General features: G+C 41.5%; 1 protein-coding gene across 1 annotated transcript in view; it reads left to right on the forward strand.

Moving 5' to 3' along the window:
- Positions 1–15313: 15313 nt before the first annotated feature.
- The window catches only part of necab2 (N-terminal EF-hand calcium binding protein 2), a 103230-nt gene continuing 102529 nt past the window's right edge, over positions 15314–16014 (forward strand). Inside the window, exon 1 of the mRNA XM_079568492.1 lies at positions 15314–15691. Within this exon, the coding sequence (XP_079424618.1) occupies positions 15365–15691 (327 nt within the window). The 5' untranslated portion in view covers positions 15314–15364. The remainder of the gene's footprint in view (positions 15692–16014) is intronic.

The raw sequence follows: 16014 nt of genomic DNA on the forward strand, positions 1-16014 counted from the left end.
TAACAATGCGCTGCCAAATCAGCTTTGCCAGTTTCCTTCAGAGTCCTAAAATGACATTGATGAAACAATGCTTTTCTAAAAATAAATGTTGTAAAAAGGCAGTGGTGGGACCCAGAGCTGAGGAGTTTCTCCCATCACTCTCAAGCAACAATCAATGAGGATTCTTCTAGAATTGTATTACATTACGATCAATAGGTTGGCAGAGCAGCACACAAATAGACTGGATGAGGGTATCATGAGAGTCTTGCAGCAGCAAATATAAAAAGTATTACTAACATAACACAAAATGTAGTATGCATCTTGTTTGAGAGATATGGACAAAGGCACTGTGTCTACAACAGAATTGATTTCAATTCTGTTTTACTCGCTGCATCAAATCAGTGCAAGCAGAGCGGCTGAATGCGGCAGGTTTCACATGACTATTGAGATTGCCCATTTGTTCCATTCTTCTGGTTGTCAGTATGCTGCTTTTTCTTGACCCACACTCCACATCTAAACAAATTAAGTTCATTGGTACATTTATTTAACATCTTTTAAAATGTTTTGGTCCTAATTCAAATACAATGTACAAAACATAAAAATGTCTCATATTCTCTCTTGCATCAGATGCTGAAATCAAAACACTGAGTACACACTGAGTACGTGTGTGCATGTGTTATTAATCTCCAGTATTGTGTGTTGGTAAAAAGGTTTTATCTTTCTTAGAGTAGCCAAACAATCAGACTCTATACTGTTGATGTAATTATGCCGCAATTTGATATACACATTCATCACCCTCAATCGAACAACATAATCTGGCCTAGCCCAGTGTTAGGAAAGTACCTCCTCAACTGAGAGCGTTCAGCATCACATTTCAGTGTTCAAAAATCAGCCCAGACTGACTATGCCACTGTTTCCACTCTCCAGGCATCATGCTGCAGCACACAATTTCCACAGAGGCAGAGGAAGTCCTTGAGGCGTCTGGAGCCCAGAGAGGAGGTGTCGACCGAGGGCCAGCTGGAGTAGTGGCACATCTGAAGGACACGCTTGGCTTTGAAGACAAACTGGAAGTGTCTGCCCAGGACTGTGGCACTCAGAGTAAGAGAAGCTGGCAGCACTGTTGTCAGTGATAAGCCTTTTGCCCCAAGCCGAGATCTGGGGACACACTTCTGGTGGACACAGGGTTTGACTTCATCCCCGGAAGTAGAAGCATGTGTCACAGAGACCAATTATTTTGTGAATCTGCCCATGCAGAAGCCCTTTTAGCACCCGTGTGTGCTACAGTATGACGCCACAATGTTAAACAACAGTGAATGTTAGCTTGTTTGCGATCAAATGTTGTCAATTCAACATTTTGTTGACTTGACTTTATTAGTTAAAACAACACAGTAAGCATTTTTAATCAGTTCCTCTATTCATTAGAGACAGTGACACAGACATTTGATGCACAATGTTTAGCATTGAGCTTTGCTTTAATCCGGGCTTATACATCACGAGGGCTTCGATTGATGTAACATTTTTCACAGTATTACTTCATTCTGTATAATTTCACCTGGCTTGAGTGCACATGTCAGTAGAGCAATGAACACGAGTGTTTCCCTGGAGTTCATGCAGTCAGCATGTTTGCTTCACTTCTATGGCTTAATAAAGTGTTTTATGTTTATGAAACTTAGTTTTTTTCCTCTCTAGTTTCTCCTGATAAATTACCAAGGACACTCCTGGAAGGATGTAAGTCTGCACTGTGAGATCCACTTCCCCAGCCTGCTCTTTTCAAGCACATTAGTGGATTCTGGCCGTCTGCTTAACTCCTCTGAAACTCAAAGAGAAACCTCTGCCTGTGGCGTAACTCTGGGCATTTGTGGATCAGAGTCACAGAACTCCTAGGTACTATGTTTAAAGACTCAAAAAGGCCTGATTATAGATGGGCAGTTGTACAAAACATGCTTTTCCAAAAGAGAGCGATAAGAGAACCGTCTAAAAGTTCACATCTGATGGAGAATATCATAAATAGAATACAGACAGAATACAAATACAAAAGGTTTTTTCTTCAAGCAGAAAACTAGTCTCCAGAGGTAGTAAATTCAGCAGAATCATCAAACTCTAGAGCAGACATGAGGTCCTAGTTAAAAATGACATCACACAATTGTATTCATTGCTCTTTGAAACCTGTCCATAAATAAGATCAAAGACTGAAGCCAGTGGTACTGACTAAACAAGATTCTGAGACAATAACAAAATGGGTCTGGGCCATATATTTAAACTGTCTCCAGGGATAAGTTAGTACAGTAGCTATGGATTGAACCCCCTGAATTGAAAGCCAAATCCATTATAAATTCTCCAGGGAGGACAAATCTACTGATTGTGTACTTTGCAGCGAGTGTTCCAGCGCGCTTCCTTCAGGACTGCGATTTGGCCGCTCCCCTTTGGAAATGGACAGTATACACTATAGTAGTTTCTCAGTCCACGGCCTTGAACCAAGTTAATGGTATAGCTCCACAAGATTTATCACTACAGACCACATGCCCCTACCCTCTCTGTCATCCATTAGTATTCTTCCTCTTTGCTCTCGTCTCATCTCCAGGTTTTACGTTGCCTATTTATCTTTCCCTTTTCTACTTCTCTGCTCTCCATTGCTTCCGTTTCGGTTGCCTCAATTCTCAAGCTGAGCCTTATCAGCCCCCTCTGCTTAAGCCCGTCTTCGGCGATTGTGACCTCCCTTAACAGCGCGTCTCAAAGCCTGTCCTACTAATTAAATGGAGACCTCACTCGCTTTTCTAAAACCTGCCTTTCTTACGGAACGAAACCTGCGCTATCTTGCCATGTCCAGCTAATTACATCGCTATCAGTAATTACACCCGAGCCTATGGAGAAGGGAATTTCAATAGAGCCTATACTCCACAGTCTATCCATCTGTTGGGCTACGTGATAGAGGCAGAACAATGCACTCAAATAGGAATGCCCATCTTTCTTCCGGCATCAACATTAGCGACTAATAATCACTCTCTGTTCATCTGGTGCTTCCGAGTGATTGACAAGATCGCCCAACGAATATAGAGCTTTCAAAGAGACCTCAGTCAACAAAGAAGTAGCCTTTATGTGCCCACTGGCTGTCTTGCCAGTGCAGTTTCCTTGTGTAATACCCAATATGTGAGTTTTGTAAAAGAGCCTTGACATTGTCTGGAAGGTATCTGTAGTCAAAGATGAGGAAATGGTAGGAATATACTGTATTTGTATGACCAGGAGTGAGTGAGTTTTCCGCTAAAATATGATGCACAGTTGTTGTTCATTTGCAACAGGTCAACACTGTGCTGTTTCTGTGAGCAGCCTGAAAATGGCTTTGTGTCCGTGTAGTAACTGATCTTCTCTTGACGTCTGCAGGTGGCGAGCACACTTCACACCCGCACCCATGGGAACTTTCAGAATGAGGTGAATTGACTCTGTGCATAACTTCAAATAAAAACAATGCCGCCCAAGAAGTGACTTCCTGTTTCGATCCGGCACGCCAAAATAAAAGCGCACAGCTCGTCTCATTGATTAGATCAGCAGGTACTTGCAACATTACAAGAATATAATTAAATACACACATTTTAAGTGTTTTGTCCGTTGATCCTAATGAATAAGACGGTGCGTTTATTTTGGTGTGCTGGAATGAAACAGGAAGTCACTTCTTGGGCGGCGTTGTTATGATTTGAAGTTATGCACAGAGTCAGTTGGAGAAAGGAAGGACCGGAAAAATGGTGCAGCCCTCTTCTGAAAGTGGGCTACATACAGTTTATCCGTTGCATGTACTTCCTTCCCCTCCCTTCTGAAGGTTACTCAGCATCATAAAACTGCATCATAAAACCAACACACCCTTATACAGGTGGAAGTGTCTTTAAAGCCCCAACTTTTGAGGGATTGAAACTGTCCCCCCCCCCCAAGATTTGATGTGTCCTTTTTAACATGCTCCACACATGCTACGCTTGACATACCATCAGTGGTGCATGATTGAGAGCCACCTCATTTGATTGTGCCCATGTCGTCAGAGAAACCATTGTAAATTGCGACCGACTTTAAATTCACAACTATTGGCTGATCGAAGACTAATCTGGCCTTCATCAGGGCATACACCATCTCTGGGGGAAAGCAAGTGACTCGTTTTGCATTAGTGAAAGGGAAATCTTGCACAAGCTCATTTGCAAGCCAGCCAGACACACACACACAGGCTCATCCTCTCACCGGCCCAAGTGTGTAGTCAGTGTTCAGAGCAGAAATTATCATACTTTTAGCCTTGTGTTAAATCTTAAATAACCTTTTCCCATCTGATTGCGCTGTAAATCTTTCCGACTCTTTCTCTCTGCTCCCCGTATACACACACTTCTGTCCTGGCAGAGCATCGGAGTTATTCGCGCTTCAGTGGGTTTTTGACGATTTTCTTGGGAGACTCGATGTAGGCGAAAGGCACTGCACTCTTGCGCAGAATACATGTGTGCATAGGAGGACATGAGAGCAGGCTATTTCAGTGTGGAGATGGGCTCTCGCGGAGTCATCATCTGCTGTTGTGCCATCTGGTCCTTTGTTGGCTTCACTGAGTTTAAATCTTTCTTAGAGCACCCACAACGCTTGCTTAATGGGGGACCCACGATGTCAACCTTTTTTTTTCTTTTCTTCTTCTTCTCAAGGTTCCTAAGCGGTTCAGATTAATTAGGTCTATATTTGTCCAAAAAAAAAAAGAAGAAGTTTCTTGTTTCTGAAGACAGTGCCCTGTGGGGCTCCTTGTTAGTGAAATTTGCATGGCCAGACATAAGGTTGGCTAGTTTCTTCAAATAACCCATCATTACTGACCATGCACCAGAGCCCCCTGCTGGGTACATTGTTCACATCTAATGCAGTGGTGACATAAGGTTTCTCTTGTCCTAAGTGCCATTCTGTCACTTTTGTGTCATTCTTACAGAGATGGGTAGTTCTTTTTAAACTTTACTGTAAGCTTTTTTTTTTTTTTACTTATTTAACCATGTGGCTTGTTTGTTTTTAAGTCTGTCTTTTATGTTTTATGAATGAATGTTTCGACAGTGCACTTTGAGCTACTTGCGCCTTTTTTCCAATGTGGTTTTACTGCAAATGGCAAATAAATTTAATGTTGAATCTAGAGTAGCCAACATATTTACTCAAGATTAATGGTACTTAATAAAAATATGTTACTCAAGTACAAGCAAGCAGTAGTGGCCCAAATATTTACTCAAGTATTTGGAGAAAATGCTACTTGAGTTGTGTGCGCACTGGGTAACTGAGCATAAAAGTGATTTCTGTTTCAGTAGTGACATAAATTATGAGGAACAAAACTTGAAATACTGTTGAAATTGTAATATTTTCAAAGGAAATACTATAGAAACATAAATTCTTCACAATGATGCCTTTTAAGCAAGAAAACACAAACTACATCTATTTTACGTGTAAACAGTAAGATTTGTGATACGAGTTATCATTCTTTTTTACTCAAGCAAGAGTATTTCATTTTAATATTACTCAAGTACTGTATGAACTGAGAACTACCTCCACATTCGTCAAGTAACGGCAAGCTCATCTTCAAGTCTTCAAGTAATTTTTGAAGAAGTTAATATTCATAAATGCTCATGCACTTTCACCTTCTGTTATTGCAAAGAATTCAATGTTCTTACTTTTTCCAAGTGTTTGCATGACCCCCCAGTGTTCCCTTTGGTCGGGAATGGGGACACAGCTCTATAGAAGCAGACGTTCCACGATAGACAGCGTGTCTGTGTATGGACGTGTGCTCAAACTTGTTCAGCCCAGCTCTGAGATCGCTAAATCTCTTTCATTCGCTTCCATGTTTATTCAGCACTTCAATGCAATCTATCCTGACCTGTTTCCTGCCTCTTGCCTATTAAAATTCCTCTTAATTATAGAACACTCTGTTTAATTAACTTGATGGATGCAGCCCCTCTGATCCCACAGGGGACGAAAGAGTCAGAAGACTTGGAGAAAATTGGACTTCTTCTTAGGGCTTTGTAGATGCTAGATGTTCCACCATGTTTGGGCTACAATGTGGTAATGATACTGTATATTATCCAATACAATGTGTAGTAATCGAATTGGCTTGATGATGCAGTTCAGTGATGGGTTAATCTACTCCTTTTTTTTTTTAAGCTAAACTGTTGTTTTTTTCATTGATCTGTCTATTTCAATTATACTGGAAAGAGAGTCAAACTCATTCAGCCGTTTTATTGTTGCTTTATTTCCCCTCTGATGAACTGTTTAGTCAAGTTTGAAGTTTCAGTCTTTTATGGAGGGAAACGATGTGAACTCTCCTGATCGAAAGAGGCTGAGGGCCGATGTCTCTCACTGGAGGATGGAGAAAAGCAGACTAATGAAGAACAAGAGGATACTATTTCTTCTGCCTCATTGGTTACTATTTGTCCTGTATCTATTCTGTGAACACTAAACAAACGAGTGCTTATAGCCTTGTCAAGGTGGAGGAGTGAGGCAAATACTTAAATGTTTTTTGTCTTTCTTCCTCCGCCTAAGCTAACAGAGTGAAGTGTCAGGACGATCGTTTGTTTGGACATTTACAGCTTGTTTTACCACTATTGTATCTGAACAAACAAGAAGCAACAAAGGCTGTCAAAATACATAATGATTCTTTCTGATACTGTGGTTAACTATCCCTACTTTGGTCAACAGATATTCATGAGATGCAGGCATTGTTTTCATGACTTTATCAGTCTTAGGCTGCATGCACTTCAGGGTTTTTCTCTTTGTTCTGGTCCATCATTTTCCACACTTGCACAACTTTCTATTAAAGCCACAATAAAAATGTATAATCATATAATCATAATAGTGTTGCCACCAATAACCAATACAAAACATGTCCCTAATGACCAGCTAGACATGCATTTTTCACTGTGGATAATCAGCAAATGGATTTGTATGAGGACCTAACCTTAAATCTCAGATTTGTCTGTCTTTAGTCGACATCTCCATGGCAATAAGCTGGACACGTCTCGCCCCCAGTAAAGTTTCAGTCAAGTCTGAGGAGAGATATGCAGCTGACAGTAAAGACACGTTTGTTTGGTCATTTTTTAGGCAGGTTTTGTGAATAAAAATGTCTATAATGAAATAAAGCTTGTATTTTATTTTATATATTTTTTTATATGATTCTCCTGCACCATACTTCACAGTGAGCATACGGTTTTGATGTTGATGTGCTGTTCCATTTCTCCTCCACACATGACGTTGTGTGTTCCTCCCAAACTTGCGAAAGAGGTCTAGGATGCTCCAAAATATTAGGTGGACTGATTGACCCAAAGTTGAATAGTCTGAGCGAAACACAACAACAACACTGCTGCAGTTCAGCGAGATTCAGGGGGTGTGCTTACTTATTCCACGCTCTCCTGTGAATGTTTACATGCAATGTAATTGTTTGGGTGGTATTAGTTAAAGCAGACAATGTCTCATTCTTATGATTTTTATAAAGATCAGACCACATTTTATGCACAATTTAGGCAGAAATGTGAGAAATTCCAATCAGTGTAGTTGCTCTTTCCTCGCACTGTAAAGTCAATACTTCACTTGTGTAAATACAGTATCATCATTATGCATGGGAATTAGCAAATGATAAAAGACAAACATACAGAAATGCAGAGATCTAAACTTTGACGGATGTGAAAAACAGAGCAGATGTGCCTCATTTTAATGATCATAAATTGTTTACTTCATTGTGATTCATAATATTTCCATAACACTCGGCTCTCGGCAAAAGATGGGAAAAATCAAAAGCTTCTAATCCCACTCTGAGAAAATGGGATTAACTAGTCCACATTGTTCCGTTATCTCCGTTTCTTGTCCTCACTTCTCCTTCTCCATCTGTTTGCTCATCCGTGTGCGACACATTATATCAGGCCAAACTAATTAGATCTGGACAAACTTGGGGGAGGGATGCGTTTCTGTATCGGGCACTGGCCAGCCTGGGGGAACTTATCTGTTTGATTGTGAATGATGGAGTGTTTGTACTGTCAATGCAATTTGATTTGTCTTATTTACCCAGCAGCTTTCATACAAGAAGCCTGTATTTATTTTGTTTTATTTTTTGAAATGTTATGAGCGAAATCACAATGACTCTAAATGACACTGAACAGTTTGTCACAGCTTGTTGTTTCACATTCCCCTCAGTGACCTCTTTAGGTATGGAAGCCATCGGAAGCAGTTATCATTGATATTCAAAACAAGGACATATTGATTTTTGATTTGGGTGAAATGTGCGATTCAGCAGAACATGTCGCCGACCTTCCTGTAGGCTCAGCACTATCCCCGCACTATTTTTCCTCACTCACTTGTTGTGTTTGGCACTTGTAAATGAAATATATACATATGACTGAGGAACTTCTTCTGCTTTTGCACTCACATCCCTGTTGACCTTTTTGACAATGTTGGAGTTTAAATAAAATGCTTAAGAACACAGCTACATTTTAGGATTTGGAAAAGAAATTACACGCTGTGAGGCTTCAGAAGACAAATTGGATAATTAGAGTCGTGACAACAATATACAGAAAAACAAGAGAAGATTGTTGACTTCTGCTAAGTTAAGTGTTCATGAATAATAAAATTACAAATTTAGTAAAACACATGCATCTTGTTTGTTTTCACAGCTACTTTGAAGCATTTCTGCATTTTCAGGTGTTTTTGCTTTCACTAATCATAAATCGCACAGTGTATTTGTTGGCACAGGGCATAGATTGTACAGAACAATACAACTGTTGCATTTTACCCTACGATGACACATTCATTTCTCTATGATAAATGAAAAACTGTCAGTATTAAGTTAGGAACCTGCTCTAGGTGGAGACTGTAATGACAGACTTTTAAAGAGCCACACTAGCAAGGGGTGTGTGTGACTGTGTCCAGCCAAAACTGGTAAGAAAACATTTTTACAACACAGAATCTGAAAATGTCATCCATTTTTCTGTATCAGTACAATGAATGTTCCAAAAGTTGATGAGTGGTGACTTGTGATATGGGTGTGCTCAGGTAAATTGCATTACGTCATCATTGGTCAAAATTTATACCAAAATATATGCACAAATATTAAACTAAATCAGAGACACAACTAAGATTCCAAATTTGCAGTAATACATCTGCACACATTTACAGATTAGGTCTTGTGATTTCTACAGAAACCAGTCCACACTTTTCAGATTAAGTTCCACGCTTTACAAACTGGTGAGTGTGTTGCCCCAAAACACTGGATGTGTTCAACTGCAAGTTCAATCATATTTTCAATGTTTCTGAAGGTATGTTACAGCAAAGATCTAATGGCCAGAGTCGCTTAAACCAACCAGAAGGTGAGATCACTGTCAAACAAAATCCATGCTCCACTGGAAACCTCAATGTCTTGAGGAAAAGAATGTGTACGTTATTAATTTACCCCCCACAAAAAACTGCTATCTATCAAATGATGTGTAAATTAATAAGAAATTATAATATCTTATAAAACTGATTACAGTTTAGAGCATTTGAGACCAGCCTCTGAGTCTGCTTCTGCTCTGCACTGTGCTTTTAGAAATGAACACAGGGAGGGCTTACATAAAGAACTAGGTCAACTGCACTTGGACCTAGTCTCTAGAGCCACCGCTCGCCACATGGGTGTTGACCTGTCTCCAGACAGTCTGTCTGCACTCACACGCAGGGTCTCCCATTATTATGTATGATACTAATTATGATACTTATTTCAACACTTCAGCTGAGTCGAATACTTTATTTCAAATACATCAGTTCACTGACACACGCACATGCACATGCACATGCACACGCACACACACACACACACACACACACACACACACACACACACACACACACACACACACACACACACGCACAAACACACACACACACATACACACATCCATCACATACACATCCATCACACACTCACACACACACATCCATCACACACACATCCATCACACACACGCACACACACACACTCACACACATACACACATCCATCACACACACATCCATCACACACACATCCATCACACACACGCACACACACACACTCACACACATACACACATCCATCACACACACATCCATCACACACACATCCATCACTGACCATCAGTCTTTTGCAGAACAATAGTTCTGCAGTTTGAAGTGTCATGATAATGACCATAAGACCATAAAGCATTCCTTCATCTTGCAAAAGTATGTAAGTATGATGAAAGGTATTTTTTGCACAACAGTGTTAATTATGCCTTTCATATAAAGTTATGATTATCATCTAAAACTGTACATGCACATGTTTTTTTTTCATGACACATACTCTAAAGAGGAAATCCACTCCTGTCAGCCCCTCAGTGTGAGTAAACCAATGTGATGGAAAGTGACTCAGGTGGTCTTCAAAGTGTTTCTGGAGTCCAGCCTCTGATGCACCATCACAACAACCTGCCAACAATGAGGTGTGTGTGGCTCTGAAGCATTCACAAATGACAATAAGCCTTTTCCTTTATGTACGTAATAAATCCAGAGTGCATAGCGGGATGGACATAAAGGCAGTTTGTGGTTGAGTTTAGTTAAGGATAAGATATTCCACAGGGAAATTCATTGTCAATGCCACTGGGGAGTCTGTAAGTGCAGTGAACAACCAGTGTAGGCCAGTGCTTGGGGACCCATCTCCAGATGTGGAGCCAGGCTAATGAGCAAGGTCAGAGCAACTTGGCTGGAGAATTTACCTATTGTACATGTTTTAGAGGTAGGAGAAACCACAGTACCCAGAGGAAACCTACACAGACACTGGGAGAACATGCAAACTCCACACAGAATGGCCCCGTGCAGGGGAACCCAGGACCTTCTATGATGCACGAGCGCTAACCGCTGCGCCACCGTGCCGCCCTGTTGGAACCATGACACAATGAACTTGGTGGATGGAGGTGAGAACAGGAAAAAGACTCAAGGCAACTATAGTGGTAATAAACTATATTTCAGAGACATCCATATTTCAGGATCTTGTGTTTTAGGAACAGCAGAATGTACTTGGGGTCACTGGCACTTGTTTTCTGTATCTCAACACTTGTACTTGGTCCACTTCACGGCGTTAGCACCAAATGGAAATACTCACATGCCAAGTAGATGCGTAGGATTGGGTACGGTCAAGTAGGGTCTAGTCTCTAGTTATATTCGACTGGAACCTCTTAACTCAGAAGAAGCACTTCAGCGTTTGCATTTTCCTCAATGCATGTTGGATCTGTCAGTGAATCCTACCGAACAGTTTAATCTAAAAGGAAAATAGTGCTCTGCTGAGTCATCACTCTACGGTGAAACTACGTGCTGAAATCCTGGGCTTGTTACGCCCTCTACTGACCATTCAAGCATCCTGACAGGTAGTGTTCCTGACAACACATTGGTAGACTGTCAAATCTTAAATGTTTATGTTTATATATCAAATATACAAACTATATGCATGACGAAGATGTGTGGCTGAGTGTAATGCGCCCTTAACTGTTATTTTATGTTAGCTGAAGAGACAACACATCCAGATTTTGCACTGATTTTGCATTATATTATATATTATATTTTGCATAAAACTGCTACATGTATAATTATCAATACTACTAGTAAATCACAGTCATCTATTTTAATCTTGTCCAGTGAAAAATTACCAACTTTAACTATAAGGCAAAGGGCAAAGGAATTGCATCCAACTCCGACACACATTTTGTCTTACACTTCAGCCGTTCCCAAATGCCACCACAAATTATTTCCAATAAAATCAAATAAAAAGTTTATACACCAAAGTTCAAACTTTGGGGGGACCCAAATTACCCTTTTAAAATAATCATTTGTGCTTTTGTCAAACAGAGCTGCAGTCCAACACGTTCCAAAAAGAAACATGATGATGAATGTGGGTGATTATTGTGGGTATATTATTTATATTTCACTCTGATCAAAGTGATGCTGCTCATGTGACAGATAGAATATGATAGGTATTACACATATTACTTTATACATGAAGTTGTGGTCATATTCAAGATTTTGTATATGCATGCCTATTACTGACAATGCAATTCCTCCTGCAGATTAATAAAGTCTAAGTCTTAATAAAGACAGTGACAATTGCCATCATAGTTTGCCGTTTGAGGGAAAGTCAATCTACTGTTTGCCTGCAGGTGCTGCATTTGTTTGTTTGTTGATGCACCAGCCATACTGCTCCAACCTCTTCAGAATGAAATGTCTGAAATCATAACCTCAACCCTATATGACCACTGAGGGAAGCAAGCTATGATATTCACCATTGTAATGATCAGCTCATCTATACATCCAAACTGAGACTAAATAGTTCTTGTTTTCTGTCTCCAGCAATCTCTTTCCCAGATGGGACTGGCCTGCTTCTTTCCTGCGGAGAACAGCTGAGGCCCCTAAGCCCAATTGAATTATTGTATGCAAACTGCCAGACAAAACTCACCACACACAGAGCTCCTCTTATGCACTACTGGCTTTTGAAACTATAACTTTAAAACAAAAACTCTGTAATCTATAAGTAGTCTACAAGTCTTTAAGTAGTCTTGTCACTGGCAGCACGGTGGCACAGTGCCTTTCTGTGGAGTTTGCATGTTCGTCTTGTGTCTACGTACGTTTCCTCTGGGTACTCCGGTTTCCCTTACCACTAAAAACATGTACAATAAGCCTGAAAGAATGTAGTGTGTCTCGCTTCTGTCAGTCTACCCCAAGGGGCATGTGGCTTCAATAGTAGCTCACCACCAAGTATGGCATGAATGAATAGTGACTACATGTAGCACTTTGAGAAATCTGGTAACACAAGCTTGTAAAGCGCAATACAAGTGCATTATTATATGATAACAAATTCCACAAATGTTGCCACTGTTAACAGAAGACATATTTTTTCCTAAAATAAAATAATACAACCCACATTTAAAACATTCTTTGCTTCCTGTATTTGCTTTATAAGTGAGATATCGTGTATTGCTTGATTCTACTAAAGCCATTCATGACTTATCTGCAAACCAAGGACTAGTGAGCGTGAGAGCCACTATTCAAGAACATCCCAGATCCATAAGTAGCCTACATCAAGGATAAGGCTCCAACAGATGGTGTGCTTAGTGAATGTCTCAGACAATGGGGAACAGAAGATGAGGTGCTGGAGGTTTCGTCATGGGAGGACAAGCCTCTACACGGGATGTACCAAAACATAACTGAAGTGGCGGATATACAGAAATCCCAATGGCTAGACAGATCAGGACTGAAGGACAGCACAGAGGCCCTCGTCATGGCTGCACTGGAGCAGGCCTTGAGGACCAGACCAACAGAGCCCCAGATCTACCACACCGGACAAGACCCCAGGTGTAGACTGTGCAATGTGGCCCCTGAGACAATCCAGCTTTACATAACTGCAGGGTGTAAGATGCTGGCAGCGAAGGCTTACATGGAGCGCCATAACCAAGTGGCTGGCATAGTGTACAGGAACATCTGTGCAGAGTTTGGGCTGGAAACACCAAGGTCAACATGGGAAACACCTCCAAAGGTGGTAGAGAATGGCCGAGCCAAGATCCTGTGGGCTTCCAGATACAGACGGACAGAATGGTAATGGACATTGTGGTGGTGGACAAAGAGCAGAGGAAAGCCTCTGATTGACATAGCAATACCAAGCGACTTCAACATCAGGAAAAAGGAACCTGAGAAAGAAGACAAATACCAGGGGCTCAGAGAAGAGCTGGAGAAAACCTGGAGGGTGAAGGCATCAGTGGTGCCCGTTGGGGCACTTGGGGCAGTGACCCCCCAACTGGAGGAGTGACTACAGCAGATCCCAGGAAAAACATCAGATATCTCAGTCCAGAAAAGTGCAGTTCAAGGAACAGCAAAGATACTGCGCAGAACCCTCAAGCTCCCAGGCCTCTGGTAGAGGACCAGAGTTTGGAGAAAAAAGAGACCATCTGTGGAGGGTGAGAAGAGGTTTAGTTTATAACCTACTTCTGCCAGCAGAGTGCGCATTACTTCCTTTTACAGTGTGACCAGAGTGGGAAAACAAAAGTTGCAAAACCCCAACAACAACATGCAAATCTACGCTAAGAAGAGAGGTTTAGAACAATATGATGGAGTCTGGACTTCGAAACACAGAGGAGCATTATCATCGTGTTTGTTGAATACGAGAGTGGACCAAGGGGTATGAACCAACACATGCGTATTAAACAAAACACCAGTCCAGATAGACTTTGATTAGGGTAAACATAATAACACAGTTAAAACCTCAAAAAGTGGAGTTATTTGATATAGAACTTTTACTTGCAGTCTAGTCTTTTTCAAATGTTTCAGTAAAGCCACCATTCAGTTGGCCTAATTAGTTATAAAGATGTTGCTTATTTTATAGGCTTATAAAAGTCTATTATTGTTCTAATTATGCCTAGATTGATTGAACTATAAAATACAAAAACACAGTAGCCTACAATACTTCACAGAAATAATAATAATTGCTATTCATACTAACTGTAATATATTACATTTTGTTGTTGAACATTTAGGCCCATAATTCAACAGGCTAAAGTGGCTAAAGCCAAAAATATAAGTATTTCAGCGTTTGGCTATTTGGCAAGGGCAAACGGGAATTATTTTAATAAAAACGTATAGGCCTACCAATGCAGAAAAAATAAAAAATACATTTTAAAAATCTACTTTGTTTTGAAGAGCAGCTGGCCCTCATAGTGCCTGTCTTTGGGCAATTTGCGGACCGCCACGTGGGGGCAGTCCTGCCCTCGTGGTGGCGGCTGGAGAGACATAAGTTTTTCACTATTTGTGTATTGCGATTAGTGCAGTGTATTAGTTCATACTGTTCTGTTGGACACGTGGCGGCAGAAAGGGCACTGTCACGGGAGTGGCTTATTACAAAAGGTTACATCTCCATGTCTCTCCAAATGTTCGACTAATGAGCCATTTGACTGACAGTTCTCCCTGCTCCAAAATCCTTTGATGTTCTCCTGACACTGTCCCCAGAGGAACACGCCACACCACGCAGCCGCAGCGCAGGTGTCAACAGCTCTATTCAGAGACAGTGCTTTGATTTGGACATCCATAATTACAAGGTTTTATTGTAACTTAGAGGGAGAAAGCAGCCTGTGCCGTGACAACTGAGCCAACTCCTGAGGCTATGGCGACTCATTGTGCACTATATGCCGAATTGCCAAGACAATAAATGGATAAAGTTATTTCCAGCTGATTTGAACAGTTGACAACACCAGCCACCGCTACGATACTATGCCATGTCAGACTGGGAGGAAAATAAGGGTGTGTTTTGGGGTTGGTGCTGTGATGTAAGAAGGAGGCAGGGGCTTCTCTCTCTCCCCCATAGAGCGCAGCATGAGCGCTCCGCGGCAAAAGGATGTGTGAGCAGGCAGCGCGTTACTGTAGGGACGGTGTCCACAAACTGCTCAACAAAGAACAACCCAAACTTCGCGCTCAGGAAAGCCGCGACCAGCCTAACCCCGTAGCCCGTCAGGACAGCGAGTCCGCAACGGCAGCGCAGTCCGGAAACAGCGGCGCCCAGCCCGGTGGAATCGACGGGCTCGTCCGCTGGATAGTCACTAAAATGAGCGACAACAAGAACGCCCCCATCCGGGAGTACGCCGCCAGTAAGGAGGAGGTGGCCGTAGCCCAAGAGCAGTTCTTCGCCCCGGAGCCGCGGAGGGGCATCTCGGTGATTTTAGATGTAAGTAGAACTGGTGCATCATCTCCGTGCAGAGCCATGCGCCCTGAGCGGGGCAGTGCCCACTTACGCACCGACTTGGAGACTTGGCGAACAAGTGTAACCGATTGGGCTTCACTGAGATAGTTTAGTCACTGTGCGTATCGTGTTCATTCGTTGATTTATATCGGATTCATCATAAGTTACGGTTGATCAAGATAGTACAAATGTGAGTGTAACTTTGGAAGGTGTGTAAAAAGTCACTTCGCGTGCGCCCATCGGTGTCCTGCATGTTTCCCCAACAGATCCACCAAGGGGATAAAATCTAATAGGCCTAAACAAAACAA

Source organism: Gobius niger (assembly GCF_951799975.1).
Source record: "Gobius niger genome assembly, chromosome: 12".
NCBI lineage: Eukaryota > Metazoa > Chordata > Actinopteri > Gobiiformes > Gobiidae > Gobius > Gobius niger.